The sequence below is a fragment of the Humulus lupulus genome, chromosome 8 (genome assembly GCF_963169125.1).
Source record: "Humulus lupulus chromosome 8, drHumLupu1.1, whole genome shotgun sequence".
Lineage (NCBI taxonomy): Eukaryota > Viridiplantae > Streptophyta > Magnoliopsida > Rosales > Cannabaceae > Humulus > Humulus lupulus.
This window is the reverse complement of record NC_084800.1, coordinates 58563765-58585920: the sequence shown is the minus strand read 5'-3', so window position 1 is coordinate 58585920 and position 22156 is coordinate 58563765. Positions and strand designations below refer to the sequence as shown.

Below are 22156 nucleotides of genomic sequence, written 5' to 3'. Positions count from 1 at the left end.
CAATTGGTCACAAAATCATCTATTAAGCTTATTCCTGCACTCTTTAACATAACACATCAAATCTACCTAAAAACTTGAAGTAAGTACACCAAATCAAGATAAAAGAGACATAAATGAATGCATAAAATACGCACTCATCAATAACTATAATGTACATTGTTATTGTAAATCCTATAATTGGCATTTTTATAGAAATATCTATTTCTTAAAAGATAAATTGGTGGATTTAGTTGTTTCCCTTTATTATAATATTCGGAAATGTTTGTTTCCCTTTATTATACTTTTCGGAAATGTTTGGTTTCCTTTATTATAATTTTCAGAAATATTTGGTTTCCTTTTTTGTGAATTTTGGTTTCCTTATTGTCTCATTTTGCTTTTAAAGGGAAAAAATATATTGCAAATATTCGGTACTTACCCAAAGTTGTTTTTGGAATATTTGCTTATATATTTTTCGTGCAGCTCAAGGATTGCAATCAGGAAACTGGTTCTTAATGTCATTAATTATTGTTTCCTTTTTGAGCTTGTTTTTTATCCGACTCAGGTCTGAGCTGTCCCCACCGATATCGCATCTGTCGGATCAACATTTTCTAAAAAAGGCAACTCTTCATCAATCAAGAATAACTACTATGATTCTTGCCTTTTTTAGAAGAATTATTTCTCTGCCTTTGTGAGCACGAAAAAGGACTCCATAAATAAGGCTCTAAAGGCAGTGAGAAAAGTGAACTCTTTGGTGCATTATTCGTGAACTTTATTGTAATATTTGTGAGAGTTCCTCTTTGTATTCAAGATCATAAGTATTCACGTGATCTTGTAGAATTATGTGTGTTTAGTTTTTAGTGGTGAGTTTATACCATATTCATGAGTGAATACACATTGTAATTTGAACACAACATTTGTAGTCTTCGGGAGACGATTTTTACAAGCCTTGCGTCAGGAGGATGCAAGCACTCGCTGGCCATTGAAGGGAGTTCAAGTGGTTGAGCGTTTCAATCAAGATCAGATTAGTGAAGAGAAGTACAACAAGTTGCGGCAAATCTCAAGAGGGAGTCTTGTTTTGTTTAAGTCAATGTTTTTGTACTTGTGATTCTTTATTAATTGGTTTTATTCTCTCGGCGTGGCCCCAAGGAGTAGGTTATCTGAAAGGGTTTCTGAACTTTGTAAACATTCGTTGTGTTCTTTATTGTTTTGCACTGTCTTTTTATTGAGTTCAGTTTCTGTCGTGACAAGTGTAGTTTCTGTCCCGACAGAACTGTATTCTGTGTAAACAGTTAATTACCATTCCGCACTTTAATTAATTCACTTGGTTTAATTAATTTGGTAATTACTAGAAACGGAATTTCAGTTATATAAAAAAATTGGGTTGTAATTCTCCGTATGCCAAAAACAAAAATGCCCCTACATAAATGATGCCTCTATCTAAAAATCTGCCTATATATATAATAAATTTATTTATTTCCTTTGTAATTTAATTAGTAAATTAGGCATAATCCAGTGGTGGTGCTACTATACTTTATAAAAAGGAGATCACAAGTTCAATACCCTCTCTCAAGGTAAAAAAAAAAAATTAGTAAATTATTGTGCGTCTCTAAAAAAACAAATATCCACCTATTCCAAAAAGGTTTTTTTTCTTCATATTATTAATACCTTAATTAAAAAACTCTCATTATATTTTCTCCTTAAAATTGAAGTTGTATGAAAATGTGCCACAGATGCCTTTGGGCATCATTAGGTCCAAGGAAGACTTCTCTTCCCTCAATGGATTCGGCTTTATTTCGACTAACCTATTAGCTTTAGCTTTATTACTCCATGTACACCAGTACACGGAGGATGTTTTATATATATTCATTTACAACTCAGTCGTCCACAATCTCTCTTCTCAAACTACTATCCTTATTATAAGTTGTAAGGCAATAAGATCTCGCCACGTAACCCAGACCAAGTTAGGCATATAAATCTCAACCCAGGGGTTACATACAACAGTACCGAGGAGGTATAGCATAGCGGTGCTCGAGTCGAGAACACAGCTTTCTCATATTATTTTTTTTCTCTTCATTGGGAATGATAAGACCAAAAGTAAAGCATACCCAACTCTGTTTTATAAGCACAGATGGCACTCACAACAAATCTAATCTCTCTAACTCTCAAATTTGTGGCACATTGGGGCTTGAGGGACAGCTTACGTGCATAGAATATAATAACGTACTACAGCTTTAGAGATATACATATAAAATGGTTTATATATAGATCTGACATTCCGTAACTCTCAAACTATGCTAATATAGTATTACATATATTTTATATTTATATATTAGCTTCGTTCAACGTAATGCATTGTTATTATACCAAATCTCGAAGGCCATGCAAATTGCCAATATTATTTTAATGTCTACGAAGAGCCACTTAACTGAGTTGAAGTGCTCACACATCTCGGCCACGCTCACCAAGTTCACGCCATTCTATATATTATATGGTACGAACTGCACCCCATTTCCCAGACCAATCTTCTTCGCTTTCCCCAACTTCAATGCCTTCTTCGACACCCCAATACCTCCTTGATCTTGCCACGTCATTATCTGATTGTGGTTCCTCTTGACGTAGCAGAATCTAGGCTGCAGTCCTTGGTGATGATGTGTGTGCGCTATGGTACTCTATCTCACCTCTCTTATAAGCATTGTTTTGTTTAAGAAGGTCATATACATTATACTATACATATTATACATATTCTATGGCCACCTACTAAATGCATTCATTGCTCTTCTTCCCTTTCAATTTCAGAAAATAATTTTCACAGTCAAAACTTTTATCACTGGCAATGTTCCCTTCGATTCTGACTTTCTTTATCCTTCTCAGATTGATTGCTGACTTTCCCATATCTCATTCTCTCCATGAACGACAATTTCTAGCAGAACCTCTTTTGGTTCTAAATGAGTGCAACGACACATGTGGAGAGCTCAAAATCCCATTTCCATTTCACTTGAACTCTTCTTGTGGGGTGGTGGTCTCTAATGCTTTTCAACTCTCTTGTGTGAATTCAACATCCCTTTTTCTCAACATCGGTTCTCAAAAGTATAGAGTGCTTGAATTCTACTCGGATGGTTTACTGGTGAACTTTCCTGGACCAGGTTCATCTTCATGTCGTCAGTACAATGATCTCAACTCCTTTGGTTTTGAGAAAAACGACAACTTTGCAGTGTCGTCTGAAAATGTTCTTGGCTTGTATGATTGTGAGGACTCTTCTTTGTGTAAAGCCGAATGTGAAGCCATTGACTTGCCTGGTTGTGATGGAAGTGGGAGTAGTTCCCCTGCTTGTTGCTATCCCTTGTCTGATCACAGTGTGTGGCGTCTTGGAGAGAAGTTTTCAGTGTTTTCCAAGTTTGGCTGCAGAGGATTCGCCAGTTGGGTTGTTCTGAGAACCACAACAAACTCAGCAAAGCGCGGGGTTAAGCTGGAATGGGCGATTCCAAAGAACTTATCCAAGGTTGTTTGTGCCACCAATGCTTATATTGCTAATGCCACGGCAGTCAAAGCAGGGGTGAGGTGTTTGTGTCAAGATGGATTTGTTGGAGATGGCTTTGCAAAAGGGAAAGGGTGCTTAAAATGTGAGTAGCTTTCTTGTTTTGTGATAAACCATATGTATTTATAGTTGAACTGTCATCAATGTGTTTTGGTATGCTGCTTGCTTGCTTCTTCTGCCTGTAACAAAGACATCTTGTTTGACACAGCATGCATTAAAGACAGGATGGAGGTGTACGGAAATGACTGCATCAACAAAAGGCATAGTGACAAGAAACTTGTAATTATAGGTGGTAAGTGACATAAAAAGATGCATATGCATGCACTAAATTTGAGTAGGCAATAGTAGGACGAAGGTTTAGAAAGTAGGAAAATGAAAAGTTACTTAGTATATAGAATAGAAGGTATGGTAACTCATGAGTGTCTTTTCAAAACTAATCGGTAATGAATAATCTATAATCTTATTAGTGGGTTGATATCTTTACATCTGTATGATATTGGAGACTCTTCTATGTACTGGTTTCATAAGATAATAATGTGGTCGCATCTTTTTACACCCGGCAGGAGTTCTTTCTTCTGCTTTCATCGTTGCCTCTTTCATTGCACTCTTTTGTCTAATGAAACGTCCAGTGAAGCCCGGCTCATTTGGCACCAACCAGTCTCATTTTCATAACAGTGTTTCATTCCGGAAAGCTTGTACAACTCGGCTATTCGCATACCATGAGCTAGAAGAAGCCACAAAAGGGTTCGAAGAGGCTCGGAAACTAGTAGATGGCACCAATGGACCAATGTACGCCGGTGTCCTTGCCGATGGATCGCACATTGCCGTCCACAAAATACAATGCGAAAATGAAAGAGACTTAATGCAAGTCCTGTCTCAAATTGAGGTCTTATCTGCTGTTCTACACCGTAACATGGCTCGCCTTCTTGGCTGCTGTATTGACTTGGCCTATATGCCACTAGTAGTGTACGAGTACCCTTCTAATGGCACCTTAGAAGAACATTTACATCAAAAGAGAGAGCCAAAAACAGGTCTTGGATGGCAAAAAAGGCTCAACATTGCTGCTGAAACAGCTAACATTCTTTCATTCCTCCACTATGAGATTTCTCCTCCCATATTCCACCGTGATCTCAAACCCGGTTTCATCTTTCTAGATGAAAACTTCTCAGTCAAGATTGCTGGATTTGGTGTACTATTCCCAACTCCCCGTGATTCACTAAAGAGCAGTGAAAGTTTTAGGTTTCAGAAGAATGATGTATGTGATTTAGGCATAGTTCTTCTTCAGATCATTGCAGGGTCAAATAGGCTGGACATACTACCAAACGTGGCCTTACAGAAAATAAGAACAGGGAAGTTAGAAGAGATAGTGGATCCACTTCTTTACTACCATGAAGAACCGAGCTCTGGTCGAGAGCAGATTGAGATAGTTGCAGACTTGGCTACAAGATGCTTGCTTTTCGGTGGAGATGGCAAGCTTGGAATGGTTGACGTGGCCAGAGAACTGGGACACATCACAAGAGATGGAGTTGATGGAGGAGGGAGTAAGAGAGTGCCTGCTTTGGAAGAAACTTTCTCAAACTCAAGCCTTCTTCAGATGATATCCATGTCTCCTGATTCAATACATCTGCCTTGATCAAAGTATGGTTTTCAAACAACCCATTTTCCATTTTGATTAAGCATGTCACAAAATGTCTCAATTGAAAATCCTAATGGTATTGAGGCCTACCTATGAAATGTATGTATATGACTAAACTTTCTATACTAATTCATGTTGTTTTCTCTAGGACTAAAAACTAATGTGCTCTGTCTTTTTGGTTACTTGTTCTCTCTAACAAAATTTTGCGTATCCATATAATTGAGGGGAGGATTAGTCATAAACCACTATTGAAACTGATGACATTTCCTAAGATATCAAGTTGGTCATGTTTGGCAATTGCTGTTCAAATGAGAAGTAGCCAATTGGGATGTGATGATTTATTTTAGTAATTTTAAAATAAAATAGTAGTTAAAATAAAAAGAAATTCTAACTTTATATCCCATACTTTAATAGCTAAAGACAAATCAAACAATAAAAACAAGAAAGAGAATCAGATTCTGCAGTTTTCGGCAAAAAGGAAGTATACCCCATCAACCTTGTGTTGGCTCTAAACTCTAACGTGTTATGCGTTTTGTCTCTAAACTCTAACGTGTTATGCGTTTTGTCAAAGGATCAGTGCCCTTACACAGCTTAGCTGCATACAGCTAAATGGATATTTAATTATAAATCATATATATAATTATTCATGTAATCATTTCTACCACAATAATTACAATTTAATATTTTCTCCAAATCATAATTATTATGCATTTGAAAATTTATAAGTAAATGTTTTTTATACAAGTGAATTCTCATCTAATGAGGGTAATTAAATATTGAAAAGTTTGATGATAAAAAAATATATTGAAAGGTTTGAATTTTATATTTAACATAATAAATATGATTATAAAATTAAAGTTAATTGAATGCCAAAATTTGAAATAAGTTATTTCTTAAATTTGGCCCAGAAAAGAAAAAAAAAGAATTAAAAGACTTTTGTGTCGCATGAATCAAGTACCATTGGCATTAGAGGATTTTTAAATTTATACATTGTGTAAAGTTTTAATTTTTGTGTGATTAACATTTTATACTTAACATTTTTAAAAATAAATAAATAAAGGTGTTTCCATGAGTTTCTCTATCCTAATAACAATTCTCTATCCCTCTTCTGATGAGAATATGCGAGAATAAGAACAGAGCAATAACTTAAATGAGTGATGAAAACAAAGAGAACTCTTTGCCAATTTTCTGCCTCGTTTGAATTTTTATCACGAATAAATATGGTGTTTATTTATTAATTTCCATATAAAAGAACAACTTATTATTATTATTATTACATGACTAATTATTATTTCAGAATCCCACTAGAATGCAAGTATTTTTTAATAAAAGCTGTATTATTTATATAAATACTGTATATTTATATTTCTCAAGTCGTGCTTGTATATTAAATTAGTCTTCATATTGCTATGATGGGATGTATGCGGTGCTAACCTAACAGCCTAACAAACAAAAAAACGAATGTGAGACTGGTTGGTTCATCTTTCATTCTTTTTTTTGTTTTGATATTCTCCTATTTTTTAAAATATTCTCCTTCTATTTTCTTTTTAAATATTTGTCACTTCTTATTTGATTTAGAAAAAGAAAAAACAAACGTGGAAAGTTGAGGAGGACAAGTGGGTTGGGGAGCTAGCTTCTCTCTCGTGTGACTGAAAATTTTGACCAATCCCACCCGCATTTATCTCAATCAACACTATAAAAATGCATTATTTAACCCAAGAGAAAGGGAAATGTGGTGAAAATTTTAGACTTTAGCTCCCATCCAACATAATATATTGCGCCTTCTTTTACATTCTCACCAACCTTTGTGTGAATCCCTCGACAAACTTTAAGGTACGTCTGTTCTGTTTGAGTTGAGGTTTTCTTGGTTGAATACTGCCAAACGTTTCTTCTTCTTTTTTTTTTTTAATAACAAGCTTTTTAGATCGTATGTTACTCTCTTTTGGACGCAAATCTTGTAGTTTACGATGTTGTTTTCTGGGATTTTGGGCTGACTTACGAAGTCCCAGTTGGACCATATGGGGAATCTGATTAGATTTGAAGCATTCACAACAGACCCTTTTCCCAGCTGAAGATGTAGTATTGGTTAAAGATCTCGCTTTGAGTGAAAAATAAGGGAATTAGATTGCTTGTTATGCTTAAATGAAAAAACTTCATCCTGACTAAAAAAAATAATAAAAAGACTTGTGATCTACTGTTCTTCATAAATTAGAATGAATCTGTGTTTTTCTTTTTTATTCATTTTTTAAAAAAAAAAAGTATCTTGACAATCAAACTTTTGTGATTCTGCTCCTCTGCAACACACAACTATTAAATGCCACTATTAGAATTAGAAACAGTACTTTGTAAGATTTCCCGATTCATTTCATGATAATTTTAACCTTTAGTGTTGCATAACATAAATAACTTATTGACGGTTGACCTTAAAACATGACCAGCGTTTTGGTTATCCCATTCCCTGGATTGTTATCTATATTGCATCTGAAAAGATGTATGCCATGATTTATTGAAGTGGATTTTATTTTTTTTTTTAAAATAATTATTAACTCAGACTTAATCTGAGAAAGAAAGAGATTAACTTAATTTATGTATTATTAGAGCACTTGATAAATTTCTGTATTGGATGTGTTTTGTGTTCTTACTTAAAGATGAGTGACGAAGCCAACCATGAGGAGAAGCCCCACCAACATCCACAACGTTCAGTCCCTCGTTTGAATGAGAGGATTCTTTCATCTTTGTCTAGGCGATCAGTTGCTGCACATCCCTGGCATGATCTTGAGATTGGTACTTATAAGTTGATCATGATCTCTCTCGTTCTTTGTGATCTATCATATAGAAACTAATCATGAAAGAAATATTTTCTGCAGGACCTGAAGCTCCCCTGATTTTTAACTGTGTAAGTATTTGTTCCAACTTAAATAAGTGAATGAATATACATAGGCTGGAGAAAACTTGTCCAGAGAAGAACACACTATTAAAGCCTTTTTAATTCACCAACTTAATGTATTCTGAATTAGTTCCTGAATGGGATTTCCATTTGCTTCTTTTATTGGGATCTATGATTAAAGACAATAGGTCACATCTATTAATAGTCCTATATGCAACTAGAAAGAAAAGAGAAAAAAATAATTTGTATATACAGTTCAAAGTCACTATTTTGAGTACCATAAACCCAACTTCCTCTCCTCAGAAAATACTCTTGACCCAACTGAAAACCATATTCCTATTCGTCTGTATCTTTTAGTCTCTCATCTATCAAATGATTTTTTATTGCAATGGTACAGGTTGTTGAGATAACCAAGGGAAGTAAGGTCAAATATGAACTCGATAAGAAAACAGGACTGATAAAGGTATGTAAAACGTTTAGATCTTCTGATGTAATTTTAGCTTTTTGTGCACGTCACTTCTGCTAAATATTCCTCTCCACTCGTTGCCAACTTTGTATGAGATTTGAACCACTTCCCAAATAGGGGTCTTTAAGCTTTTACTTCTGTCGAATGTAATCTTGGTCGTTTGAATTTGCATCTTTCTGCTTTTCCTGGACATTTGCATTCAATGTTTATATAATTCTTGTTCTCAGGTTGATCGAATTTTGTATTCGTCAGTTGTCTACCCTCATAATTATGGTTTCATTCCTCGCACATTGTGTGAAGACAATGATCCACTGGATGTTCTGATCCTGATGCAGGTCAGTTATTACAAAGCCACATCTTGAATGATCAAATTTGTAATAAAGACACGATATGTATTCTAAAATTTGTATCTGCAATGTATCATATTTAGCAATTTGTTTCACAGTTACTAAAATTTAAGGCTTCATGAAATGAGCATCAGTAAGTACTAAACCGAATCTAATTATCTGAACAGGAGCCAGTTCTTCCTGGTTGTTTTCTGCGAGCCAAGGCCATTGGATTAATGCCCATGATTGACCAGGTACTTTTTCAATCTCAGTAACATCTAGAAACTTTGCCACATTTTTCTGTCAATATTCACAAAAACTTTCTCGTGCTATTCCAGGGTGAGAAAGATGATAAGATCATTGCTGTCTGCGCTGATGATCCGGAATACAAGCACTACAATGACATCAAGGAGCTTGCTCCTCACCGCCTTTCAGAGATTCGCCGCTTCTTTGAAGACTGTATCCTTTGGAATTTCACGTCAAGAAGACTTGATAGTACATTTTACATTCATAGTACATTTTGATTAGGAATTTTGTCTACTTAACTGGATTTGCACAGACAAGAAAAATGAGAACAAAGAGGTTGCAGTCAATGACTTCTTACCCCATAGTACTGCCACGGAAGCCATCCAGTACTCAATGTAAGTGCATCATAAGCCAAAACAAAACTAGACCATTCTATAAAGACTTTGTAAACAAGAATTTTCACGTCTAAAGAATGATATAAGAATCTACTTTTGGTTGCATATATGTTAATATGGTACCAGCCATCTGACTACAATTTCATATTAAAAATTTGTTGCAGGGACCTTTATGCTGAGTACATTCTGCATACTCTGAGGCGGTAGAAACACGCCGATTTTGTCAATTTTAATAAGTCGTATCCAACGATGTGAAAAACTTTGATGTCTTGTTTCATTTTTGCAATTTGAATGGTGGGAACCCCTTGTTTATCAGGCATGGAAGAAAGAATTAGCTGTGTATCCTTCTTAAGTAATATGCGTAAGATTGGAAAGTTGCTTTCTTCCCAAACCTTTTTAACAGTTGTAGAACCCCAACCCCCCAATTCTCATATCAACTCAATTTACCACCTTGTGAGTATTAGTGAGCTGAAGTGAATCAATAAAGCTTATCTTTTCTTTTCTTTTTGGTGTGCTGTTGATTGTCTTTTCTCTTCTCGATTACATACTCCTGTAGCCCAATGATATTGAGAGGCATAATTGAAACAAATACATTCTGTTTTCCTTAATTTTCTCTGTGAAGGGGAAACTGCAAATAATGGGGTAAAAATAGAAGTAAATATATTAGGCATTAAAAAAATCATATTCTTAATAAATGAGGTATAAGGCTATAACTTTAATACGTACAAAGGACACTTGTTTTGTCACCTAAAGACACCTAAGACACTTGAATCATTTTTATCAGTTTAAATATGGTAAGCCACTTTCAGTAAACTCTATCTAAAAGCGCAATGGTCAATGGTGGTGACTCATCCGACTGTAAAAATTATGGATGGGAACACCAGAACTCCTGATCACGTGTATAACTTATTTAAAAGTTCCAATAGGAGCACTGCCGCAGAGTCCTTGGCTTTCTTGACACTGGGCATGGGTTCTCCCACACATTCATCAGTCCATCCCTTGTCAGTGGTATTCACACGTACAGCAAAAGTAAACCTTTTTGCATGAGCAGGGCCCCCTTCATTTACGCACCTAAATTCAGAAATAACACAGGATTAGAAATGCTCGGTACAATATGTTTGCTTTATGTTAGTAGCTGATGAATTCTTCTCTTACCGATAGAATGGCATGGGCCAATTTCTACGCAGACATATATCGTTTAATGTTTGTCGTGTAAATGTTTGGGTACCATTCTTCTTCTTCCCATTCTCCTCTTCTTTCTCCTTTGCTTCCGCCGTTTCCTTCTCTTTTAAAGCTACAAGTGCATTCCTGGCTGCTAGTTTCTGTGCCATCTTTTTTTGTGCATTCTGAGCAATGCCAACCTGGACACCATCGACGAAGACTTCTACTGTAGCCAAATTGCCATTTCGAGTAGCTTTGTATTCCAAACCTTCAGCTTGTTGCTGGCATCTTTCTTGCAGCTCACGCACAGGATGCATTGGAAGTGTCTCTGGAGTAACCATTGGCTCCAACAGAGGTTCAAACACCTATTAAGACAGATGTTCAGAAAAATATCAGCTCTGCGATCATTGAGCCAGAAGAAAGATGAAAGGGGGGGGGGGGGGGGGTTCTTCAGAAACTGACCTTCCAAACTACAGAAGTTTCACGTCCAGCATCAAGGAAAATAGCACCAGCAATGGATTCAACAATGTCGCCAAGAACTTTTGGAGCTTTGCAGTCTCCCAAACCGAAGGAGTTAAAACCTGGCCTTGACAATTCAACTTGAGCTTCCTTAACAAAATCTCGAATCTGTAAACCAACCAGAAAGTAGTGATTTCAAAATTTAACAACATATGGCAGTCCACTGGTTATCTTTCCAGTGTAAGAAAATTAATCAGTGAAGAACATTATAGATAACCTGCTTTTCAAGGGCACTTGAACCATGTCGAAGATGCACATGGAGATTACGTCTTACGGCTACACGAGCAAAATTTTCATTATTTACAGCAGCAGCTCGCAGATCAGTCAATCGCCCAGGGGGCAGATTCGTGTACGTAAAGAACAAATGCTTTGTAATGAGATGATCTAACACTGCATCACCAACAAATTCCAGGCGCTGATAGCAGGACACCCCAGAAGATGGCCGAGATGCATGAGTAATAGCCTCTACCAACAGTCCCCGATCTCTAAATTTAATGTTTAAAGCCCCCTCTAAGGCATCAAAGTTGACATTCCTAAGTACGCTTTCTGGAATGTTAGATGGTTTTCCTGGGCACTCTATCTGATCAGGATCAAACTCAACCTCAATCCCAATCCATTTCATCAGGTGGTTAGCAGCATACTTTCCACCTTGTACATAATATACCCCAATTAGTGCTTCCACAACATCTGCAAGGGTCTTGCTAGAAAGGACTCTATAAGAACTAGAGTCGCCCTCAAGCTCACCATCTTCCATTACATCATCTTCAAGCCCATCCCAAGGTTGGTTCTTTTCATGTGTGTTCCCAATACCTGATCTACCTTGATCGAATAAGGATGATTCTCCATCTTTTGTATCCTCATCGAAGACGGGCAGCACACCAGGAGCAGCCCATCGAGATGGAGAAAAGCTATCTGCTTGGATATACGATTGAAGTCCTTTACTCAGTGCATACTGATATAAGACAAAATTACTCACCATTTGTTGCCTCATCCGAGTAAGCTGGCCCTCATGTTTTTGGGGATATTTAAGAAAAAGAAATCGACTAACAACCCATTTTAAGTAAGCATCGCCAAGAAGCTCTGCTCTCTCATAGCAAAATGTCTCCTGGCATGAAGCAGCTGTCAAAGCTTCCAAGATCTGCAGACAGATAGAGGATGTGTCTATTCATCAATATACAGTTCATAACTATTGAAAATTATTTTACTTGGACAAAAAAAAAAGCACCTTTGAAGCAGGAACAGGATATTTTATTATGTGCTTAAGTTGAACTGCCAGAAGCATACTTTCAACCCTTCTCATTATGGAGGGTAATCTCTGTGCACCACGAACAAGTGAACCAGGCAATGGGTGCAATAAACACAGCTCAGGAGGGAGAAAAACATAGTATGTTTTGTCTACACTCTCATCCGACTCACCTAGACCACCAAAATTGTACCGTTCACTTGAGAATTTATAAGAATGTGGAGCAAAATCAGTTCAAAAGTAGAAATGGCAAAATCGTACCTTCAGCATGTTCAAATCTGGGAGACAGAAGATTCTTACAGTATGAAACACCGCGTCCTCTAATAAGAGGCTGTTGCTTATACATCAACTCAACTCCATACCTATATAAAAGGGACCCAATAGCCAAATGCACACTCTTCTGTTGTGCGAGAAGAAAGAAAAAGCTTAAAAAATCTGTAGAAATCCACAACTATTGGCACTGGAAAATGTGTGGAACAAATGTATGCCCATACATTTCACTTGACAATAGCATAGACAAAAAAAAGTAACTCTACAGAATAAGATTAGCTTTTCCTTTCTTCAGACACAACATGTAAGTGCATTGTGGCTAGCCAGTCCATAAATTAGAATCAATAAAATCCTAGGCCAGAGAAAGCAGGGAAAAAGACTCCGCTTGAGCCAAATATTTAGAAATGATAAAAGGAACTAAAAAAGGCCAAATGATTTGAGGATGTAAAAAGTCTACATACTTTTGCTTGTAATAATGAGCATATGAGCTGTACTCCAATGGGCCTAGATAGCCTTCTTTCCTCGGGAAAGAGTTCTCTGCAGTCATATCATAACATATTGAATCCACATAAAACCTCTTCCCAGAGTGAGCAGCTGTTACAATTCTCCCCACCAAATCTTCTGCACTGGTAGAAGTATCAGCCATGATCAGTTTTCCTTTTAGAGAAGAATCCACATGTCTTGGCATTTCAACTACAACCCGATCAGGGACCAATCCTGAAGCCTTCACAACATCAAATTGTGCGACAGCTCCTCTGATACCATATGTTGGATGAGACTTCTGCCCAAAAGCCATACCATGACGCAGTTTCCCAAATCCATATTCCCTTCTATCTCCACCTAATGTACGCTCATTTGTGCCAAGGTACACATCTGGTCGAGCTCTCTGAAGGGGATTGCCCCAAGCATCAGTACTAATTATTTTCTCAATTTGATCCCAATCTATTTCTTTAATAGGATCTACAGAGTTATCGCTAACCACAGGGACAAACAAATACGCCTTTGCAGGATCCCAAGGAGTGGTGGAAGGTTCAACATCCACATCCAGTACAATGCTCATTAATCTTACATGAAAACTCTTAAGGGATGCCAACTGTTCAAAATAGCAATTTCATTCAAGTATTAGATGTTAAAAATCTAAAAATTAAAAAGCATATGAAATTAATCAGACTAGTAGGCTAATAAAATATGTACCTGACTTTGCGTGATATCTATTGAACCCCTGAAGACAAGCGATGCCTTTGTAGTCATGGTTCGTGCGATAAATAGATCCATCGACATCGATAACACCTATCAGCAGAAAAATATAGTTAAAAAAAATGAAAATGAATACTACCACACCCGAGGTACAAACTAAAACAAAATACCTCTGCATCCAGCTCATTGCCAAATAGCAATGCGAACTCTGAAACCCGAGTCAAGAATGGATCTTTTGTATAGCCTATGTTTACACATTTCACATCATACATAAATAGATGCAGTTTTGGGTCGTTGCAAACATCCTTTCCAGATAAGATCCATTCTCCCTGGAAGAACAAAGAAAGTCAATGCACTATTAACACTGTTTTCATTTCCATGTCTCAATCAAAAAAATTGAGAATTAAATACAAAAGATATTAAGCTTGGAATGCCAGATTTCAATTCTCGATCTCACAACTTCTCATAAATTGGAAAAGTACCCTAGTTGTGAACTTTTATTTCAAATAGTTAAGCAAAGAAGTTTAGTCAGCTAGAATTCTTTAAATAAACTACCCATAAAAGTCAAAAGCAAGCACACAAAAAAGCTCTACAAAATTGTGGTTAAAAATTTATCTAGCTTAGAAATGCAACCAATTCCCAAAACCTGAAAAAATCCTAGCTTCGCTCTTGTTCTCAAAACTTACAAGTAGACAATCTGATTCTAAATCAACAAGCAAGAGACTTACCTTGAGAACATCAGCTACACCTTCTGGATAAAACTCTCTATGCCTAGCTGTCCCAGAAAGTGGATCCCCTTCATGACTTTGGTCAGTCTTTTCTTTTTCTTCTCCGCTTCCCTTGTCTGGCAACAGCATGTCAGTGAAGGCTCCCATCTCATGAAGCTTCTTGCAAGCAGCCAGACAAACAGCCTGCAGAAGAAAGAAGATATAAAATGAACACTGTTGAATGCTTTAAGATGAAAGCTAACATGAATTCCATCAGATGATGCCTGCCTGTTGTGCTATGCGCATTGAACTGCATACAGGACCCTCAAGTGTCTCGAATGGTGCATTACAAGGAAGTTGAAGTTTGCATGAATATTCAGTGGGACCTCCTGGCTTTTCATGCCTAACCATAACAAACTCAGGACGAAGTATTGAGTACCTGGAAAACAAATATGATGCAACTGAGATTTCACCAAAATTAAAAATTGTTGCAACTATCTGTTTTTTCAATTAAAACTAAATCTTAGACTGAGAAGAAGCACCTGTCACTGGGAAGCTGAGAACAGTAAAAGTGGATGAGTCCCACAGCAGAGTTTAAACTCACAACAGCACCAGTTGACTCCACCTGGTACATTGCACCTGGTGTTGTATCTATTGAAATTAGCCTCGAAGTATCCTTCAGATGACTTAAATCAGTTCTCTCAATAGCTTCTTTCCTTAAGGTCTCCTCACTGTTTCTGGCATTCCTTAGGAATGCTTCATGCGATAGATTCCCCCTAAAAAAGATATATTTCAGAAAAAAGACGGTTCCACAAACAGTTTTCAAGTGAAAGATCACATATAAATTATAGTTAAGAACTAAAGCTGATAATGAACTAAACAAAGGATAAGTATCATACTTATAAAAAGTAAAAAAAAAAGAGCATGAAAATTAAGTTCTGTTTCTTAACTTTATTTGCAAAATCAAAAGCCTGTCATGACCAAAGCTATGATACTAGTTTTAATAGGGTTTTGATCAAAACATAGAATGACTATATATGTTTAAGGAGTTAGAAGTTGATGATGCACAAAAGAAAGGGCAATTCACAAAAAAGAACAACTTTAATTAAAAAATTAAAAGCAAGCCATGCCCAAAACTATGATACTATACTGTGAGTTATAGGGTTTGGATAAAAACATAGAAAGGTTCTATATTAAAGAGTAAGAGGAAAAATCAGAAGCCAAGTGGCAAGTAGACTACCAAGTAATACTTGAAAGTTGTTAAATACCTTAAACAAGAAAAGGATAAACCTTCTCTAAGAAGAAAATTGGACTAGAAGTAGCTGAGAAATACTCCAGCATGTGTTAAGCATTATCACCTAGAAAATAAATCTTAGAATTGGACTCTTAGCCTTTGAGTTTTAATATATAGGACCTCAAGTTACTTTTTAGTCTTTTGGGGATGAAGCCTTAAGAGGAGTAGAGCCCCATGTTTTAACTCCTTACAAATAGGAGGGTCCAATTAAGTTTTAGATCCTTACTAATATTTCTAATCTTTATTTAGTAATAAGTCATAATAAAAAGTTCTGTCTTAAAAAAAAAATCCATTTTAGAGTTAGATTTCAGTTCAATTTGCATTCTATTTAATCATAGTTCTGCCATTGCATTCTCAGTCATTTATATTTCTGCCCTAATTTATGATCTCGCACAGAACTCGTAACCTAACATTTCATGCTCTTATATTTAAAATTAATAAAGCTAAGATCAAAAGCTAAACTTCTTAAATAAACATCAATCAAATTTTCCACGAACACAATTAAATCCATGAAATGAGGTACCTCTCGGCCATCAAGATATAATCAGACCCAGGCTTTCTTGCACGACCCCTAGACTGAATATATGCCAATACAGTTTTTGCAAGGTCGAAGCGAATAACTACATTGCACTGTCGAATATCAAGACCTTCCTCAGCAACGCTAGTTGCCACTAACAATGTGACCTGCAAAACAAATAGCAAGAACTTTCTAAGATCACCTAGTAAAGAAGACTACCCCAAAGGATCAAGTCAACAATAGAAATTGAACATACGCGACCATCTCGAAATTTGGCAATTGTGTCCTGCATTTGGCAAGACCGCATTTCCTGACTATTATTATGACCAATCAAGCTAGCACTCCTAACAAAACCGAGAGATGGAAGCTCTGCAAAAACCTGCAAGCTTGAAGAACATGACAAGTAAGGAGCTGAAGAGATAAAACCTAATCAAGATGAAATGCATAAACAATAACAACCTTTGGAAGAACCAAAGCAGAAACGACACGCTCCACAAAGATGATTGCACGGAAATCATCCGTATGCTGATAACTTAGAAGTATTTTAATCAGTGACTGCACTTTTGGTGTCACTTTTCCATCAGCTACAGCTGCTCCTATAATCACATCGACATGCTCCCCACCAGACACAACTAAACAATACAAGAGCAGTTAATAATAAATTACAACATCAAGCACAATAAAGACCAATGAGTTAGACGTAGCAATTAATAATTTAATACATTTTATTCCATAAAAAATTTGTAATTCCTACTAAAACACTTACTCTTTTTTTCTTGCAATTAAAAAAACATAGAACTTACAAAACATTAGAGAATGAAGATACTTTTGAACCTACAAAGAACCAGCTATTCTGAGCATACATTATTTTCACAACTGGAGTGTAGTATTCCCATTTCCTAACTGATTAGGTTCAATTTTACAAATTTGAGCAAAAACCCTATTTCAAAACTTAATACTAGTCATTACTCATAAATAACCCTTAGATAGTCGATATAACAAAAATAAATCAAAAATATATATTATTCATTTATCACAAGTATTAGCAAGCAAACCATACATTCAAGCAATTCATAACAGTCAACAACCAGACTCACCGTGACTGTCAGGAAGCTCTCCTTCCTCAATCTCATCAGGATCAGTTCCATTACGAGGGTCTTCACTATCGGAATCTGTGACATTTTCTTTGTCAGAGACAGCTCCCTCTGATAATTGGCATTGCAGGAGAGAGACAACCTTGCTAAGGTAAGACTCTTGAAACTTAACATCAAGTTGGTAGTTAGCCCTCTCGTCATTTTGTAAAGCTGCCAAGAAAGATTGTGCAACCTGTGAAAAAATCAGACTGAGCAATTATCCCACAAACAGTTACAAAGTTCATGAAGACATATACAATTAATACACTATATCTCAAAAATAGTTAATGATACCTTGTATGCACACCACTGACCCAGTTCACCAAGTGCATAATTTACAGCCCTCAACTTCTGAATTAAATTAACAGCCCCATCACTTTCTGTTCTTTCTGAAACACCATAAACTTGGCGCAGTTCTTCCTTGGCCCCAGCATCTCTAGCTCCCATAAATTGCCATTTACTTCTTCTGGAGCTTGATTTTGCAGCTTCTTCAACTTCTACTTCCAATTGTTTTATCTGCTCGTGAAGAGACCACAAGGTAGCAGCTTTGTCGTACTCCACCACCCTTTCTGAGGGCATCGGGACATATTTTTCTAGCTCTTTACGATCTTTTATGGTACAAACTGTGGAATCTAATTTACTTTCAAGATTACGAATCTTGATTGCACAATCTACCTGGCTGGAAACACCTGAATAAAACACAACCATGAATTTTGTTAACATGTTGCAAGTAGAGCAGTGTCAAGGGAAACACAATGAAAAGAAATAAAATACCTTTTAAGTTAACGGGAGAAGCAGTCATCCCAAATACAGACGGTCTTTTCTCCTTTGCTGTTGTATGATAGAATTCAGACATCACCAAAGAATACGGATGTTTTTTCACAGCATGATGACACTCATCCAAAATCAAAAGATTGATTGCTTCCATTCTTATTATACTGTGTCGCAGAATATTCAAGAGAATTTGAGCTGTCATTACAAGAACCTGCAGAGTAACACATCAATCAAAACATCAAGCAACGAGCAAAGTCTATAACATCAAGCAATAAGCAAAACATGTCCCGGTTATAAAATAATAATTGGGGTGAAGTCTTAAAGTACAACAACAGCTTAGAAGAGGAAGAAGAGGAGGGGGTGAACATGAGGGGTTACAGTTTCAAGAAAAATCTTTATTTGACAAAACATGCAGCAAATTAAAAGCACATTACATTGTGTAATGAGCAAGTGAAAGCCACCCAATTGTTTCTTCAGAAACCCTGGTTAAGCCAATACTAATTACACTTTACAGGTCAAACCAATGAAAGGAGCTTGAATGGTTTGTTTTTATCAAAGGTAATAATAAATTTACATCTGGCAATACCTTTATATCTTACCTAAATTCAGTAAAGGTTACTTTTGCAGCAAGATTAAATAACAATGACGAAATTATTAAAAAAAAATACGTAAATGGAAATCCTACATGTGTTCATAGTTTGAATTACACTGAACACATTTGCACACAACTTAAGTGCATGTACTGTAATTAAACAGCATCTTCACTACATGACCAATTAGAGATGAAAAAAAATCATACTTCAAGATCAACATATAAATAATGAACATCTCAAGATGGGAAACAAATATTACAACCCCTCAAGTGTAAAGAATATATGCTAAGAACTTTGTAATCGACAGTCCAATGAAGCCAGTAAAATATAACCTAATAGAGTGATCATAAGTAAGTTTGTCACAAGAAACATTTAATTAAAAAGAAAAATCTTCACAAGGTAAAGTTTAAAAGCTACCTGTTTCGACTCAAATTCTCGCTGCCATCTTCGAGCATCCCAAAAATCTTGACCCATTTCACCACAATAATGACCCACTTGGTAACCAGTTCTCTCACGGATGGCTTCAGCTTGCTGGGATCACATTGTAATGACACCACATTAAACTTCAAAAACATTTGAAAATAATGGACACCACCATAATTGACTCATAAGAAAAATATTGCACATAAAATGAAAACATTACCTGATAAACAAGTGGTACTTTAGGAACAAGAAATATTGCGAGCATTTTCTTGTTTTGCTTTTGCATATCACATGAAAGACTTTTGATGAGGAGTACAGCTATTAGCGTCTTCCCCGCACCCGTCTCAAGGAAAGCTATAGTATTTTTCTTCTTAGCCTGTTCAAGAACGTCTAATTGATATTGGCGGACTTGTTCCTCAGGTATCTTTTCTTTAGTCTCTTCAGATTTACCCTCCTCTTTTCCATTGGACTCCTGGTTTTTGTCATTGACCACCTTTGCCTCACGATCAACTTCATAAGAACCATGTCTAAATACCAAATCATTGGAACCTGATTTATCTCTCTCCCAATACCCCTTTTGTTCTCTATCTCTCAAATCCCTCTCTCTACCATCCCTCCTATTGTTGTTACTGTAATGCTCTTTTCTCCTAACACAATCCCTGTCTCTATCCCTGTCCCTCCTATCTACCTCATCCCAATCTCGTGTCCTCTTCCTGCTCGGACATCTCTCCCTCTCCCTCTCCCTGATATGGAATTGTCCTCTGCCAGAACCATACCTCTCGTTTCTGCCAATTCGAGCCTTTTTGCTGCATCTTTCCTCTCCTTCCACATCACGCTTCTCATTCCTACGAATTCCATTCTCATTCTGCTGTCCGTTGCCATTCGCCAACTTGTTTGCATCCACGCCATTACACTCGGAATTCCGAGCACCATTCTGAATATTATTCCGGTAACTTCCATCAGGCTGCGAAACCAAAAGCTCAACCTTGGGCAACACCGTCTTAGAAACTGGAGGCGCCACTACGCCACCATTCTGGAATAATAAGCTTTCTTTAGGAGTACAATTCCGAGAAGCATCATCAACACAAAAACCGTTACCGTTACTAGAAGTGAAGTCCGAGATTAGAGGGAGGCCATCTCCGTTCTTAAAACTGTCGAGAATGTGGTCGATTCCGCCAAAGAAATCCTCCTGATTGCAGTTGGCGGTGCCATGGCGGTCGCCGGCCAAGGAACAGTCGGGCAGAACAGAAGCGTCGGCAAAATCAACCAAGTCACCAATTAGGTCACATGATATGTCCTCGCAAGCGTCTAGCCAATAAGAGGGCGGCCTCACCTCCTCCGATCGCACAGAGATTGAATTCCCCGAAACCCTAGCTTCATCTTCCATGGCGTCACTGCTATCAGCTAACTACTTAAAGCAGAAGATACTCCAATGTATATATATGTATATATTAATAATCTAAAAATAAATTACAAAACTGAAGAGAGAATGAGTTACAGAAACAGGCTCTCAAGTTATGGTGAAGAATTGATCTTAAAACCCTTAGATTTTTCTTATAATTAGGGTTTTGGAGTAAGAAAGTCTGAGACAGATTCCACGGTCTAAACAAGCCTATATATAACCTGATATATATTCTTCTTCGTCTTCTTCGACCGGGATCTCAGTCAAACAGCCCCTCCTCCCCTCTTTCTTTCGCTTCAAGCTTTATTATTTATCTTTTCTGAAAAATAATGTTTTTGTGTTTTAGCTTTATTTATTTATTTATTATTACTTTTAAAAAAATAAAAACATTTAAGGGAATTAAAACTAAAACCAGTTTTGAGTTGAGTAAGAGTGACACGTGGAGTCTGTTATCAGTTGCGGATTGTGTAGTAGTGGCGGTTTGGTTGAGTCGTTGTCTACTTTTGGAAGAGCAGAAGAGAACAAGGGTAATCACTTCCATTGACCAATGCTCACCACTTACCCTCTTTAGTGGACTATCGAATATACTTACTTATTAGAAAATTACTTACCAATTATCTTTTTTTACTTTCTAAAATAAATAAAGATATACCAAATCAATAGAGTCAAACCTCATCTCCCATTATGGACCGTCGGATCGGATGAGTTTTATTCTCTCTTTATATTTTATTTATTTGTGCTAGTTGAGAAAGAATATTGTTAATGAAAAGTAAAATTATTCCCTTAAATTTATTCCATGAACGATTTTTTTGGGGTAAAGTATGAATATGTTTATTATATTCTGGACAGTACTAGACACCGGGGAAGGATAGGGATATATGTTTATCATTGGTACTTTTCAGAATGTTTTACTCTTTATTTTAGATATTTGTTTATGGAAAATAATCCGAGTATATATTTTTTCTTCTAATTTGGATATTGTGGTGCAAATTTTTTTGTAAGAGAAATAAAAAGAAAAAGACTAATGATTTTTTTTTCTTATGTTGGTGCGAACATTCTATTTTCTTTTAATATAATAATATGGTAATTATTCCTTCTAGACTTAGTTAGTTGTCTCTTTTTTATTGGTCAAGTCTATTAGTTAGAAGGGTTAAGTCTGTTACAAGACTTTTAGATATAAGTAGGTGTGTTTTAGATATAAATAGTGTTATGATAGTCATTTAAAGAAAATATAATTATTTTTGTAAACATTAAATATAGAGAGAATAAGTTTTGTATTTGGTTTTATCCTTCAAGAAAGAGAAAGAATAAGTTTAGTCATAAGTAAGAGAAAGTTTGGTCGAGTTTATAATACAAAATAATTTGTACAGTCACTTATTGTGTGTTCTTCTCAATTGGGAAGAAAGAGTTGTAGAAAATTCTTTGAAGATTAATCAATAAAATTTGTGGTGGT

At 36.3% G+C, this 22156-nt stretch overlaps 3 protein-coding genes across 3 annotated transcripts; 2 read left to right on the top strand and 1 right to left on the bottom strand.

The window, feature by feature from the left end:
- Positions 1-2812: 2812 nt before the first annotated feature.
- On the top strand, positions 2813-5147 carry LOC133795456 (probably inactive receptor-like protein kinase At2g46850). Its single transcript, XM_062232906.1, has 3 exons — positions 2813-3599; positions 3723-3806; positions 4078-5147. The coding sequence occupies exons 1-3, from the start codon at positions 2813-2815 to the stop codon at positions 5145-5147; spliced, it is 1941 nt and encodes a 646-aa protein (XP_062088890.1).
- A 1620-nt stretch (positions 5148-6767) lies between these two features.
- Positions 6768-9973, top strand: LOC133797401 (soluble inorganic pyrophosphatase 1). Its single transcript, XM_062235286.1, has 9 exons — positions 6768-6983; positions 7799-7934; positions 8018-8046; positions 8435-8500; positions 8731-8838; positions 9018-9083; positions 9168-9288; positions 9389-9470; positions 9635-9973. Exons 2-9 carry the CDS (start codon positions 7799-7801, stop codon positions 9675-9677), a joined length of 651 nt encoding a protein of 216 aa, XP_062091270.1. The 5' UTR covers positions 6768-6983; the 3' UTR covers positions 9678-9973.
- Positions 9974-10105: 132 nt separating this feature from the next.
- On the bottom strand, positions 10106-21020 carry LOC133797400 (endoribonuclease Dicer homolog 1). Its single transcript, XM_062235285.1, has 20 exons — positions 19522-21020; positions 19296-19409; positions 18286-18496; positions 17806-18200; positions 17476-17704; positions 16838-17010; positions 16635-16757; positions 16385-16545; positions 15110-15343; positions 14856-15006; positions 14589-14771; positions 14031-14189; positions 13858-13953; positions 13125-13756; positions 12655-12755; positions 12376-12566; positions 11368-12288; positions 11094-11258; positions 10626-10996; positions 10106-10541 (listed from the first exon to the last, which is right to left on the bottom strand). The coding sequence occupies exons 1-20, from the start codon at positions 20686-20688 to the stop codon at positions 10364-10366; spliced, it is 5955 nt and encodes a 1984-aa protein (XP_062091269.1). The 5' UTR covers positions 20689-21020; the 3' UTR covers positions 10106-10363.
- Between the last annotated feature and the right edge of the window lie 1136 nt (positions 21021-22156).

Excerpts from the sequence above, each read along its gene's own strand:
- LOC133797401 (XM_062235286.1), top strand. The coding sequence starts at position 7,799 with ATGAGTGACGAAGCCAACCATGAGGAGAAGCCCCACCAACATCCACAA. Across the intron at positions 7,935-8,017 it reads CTGGCATGATCTTGAGATTG|GACCTGAAGCTCCCCTGATT; the intron begins GTACTTATAAGT and ends TATTTTCTGCAG. Across the intron at positions 8,839-9,017 it reads ATGTTCTGATCCTGATGCAG|GAGCCAGTTCTTCCTGGTTG; the intron begins GTCAGTTATTAC and ends TTATCTGAACAG.
- LOC133795456 (XM_062232906.1), top strand. The coding sequence starts at position 2,813 with ATGTTCCCTTCGATTCTGACTTTCTTTATCCTTCTCAGATTGATTGCT. Across the intron at positions 3,600-3,722 it reads AGGGAAAGGGTGCTTAAAAT|CATGCATTAAAGACAGGATG; the intron begins GTGAGTAGCTTT and ends TGTTTGACACAG. Across the intron at positions 3,807-4,077 it reads GAAACTTGTAATTATAGGTG|GAGTTCTTTCTTCTGCTTTC; the intron begins GTAAGTGACATA and ends TACACCCGGCAG.
- LOC133797400 (XM_062235285.1), bottom strand. The coding sequence starts at position 20,688 with ATGGAAGATGAAGCTAGGGTTTCGGGGAATTCAATCTCTGTGCGATCG. Across the intron at positions 15,007-15,109 it reads TCTCAGCTTCCCAGTGACAG|GTACTCAATACTTCGTCCTG; the intron begins GTGCTTCTTCTC and ends TTTGTTTTCCAG. Across the intron at positions 14,772-14,855 it reads CAATGCGCATAGCACAACAG|GCTGTTTGTCTGGCTGCTTG; the intron begins GCAGGCATCATC and ends TTTCTTCTGCAG.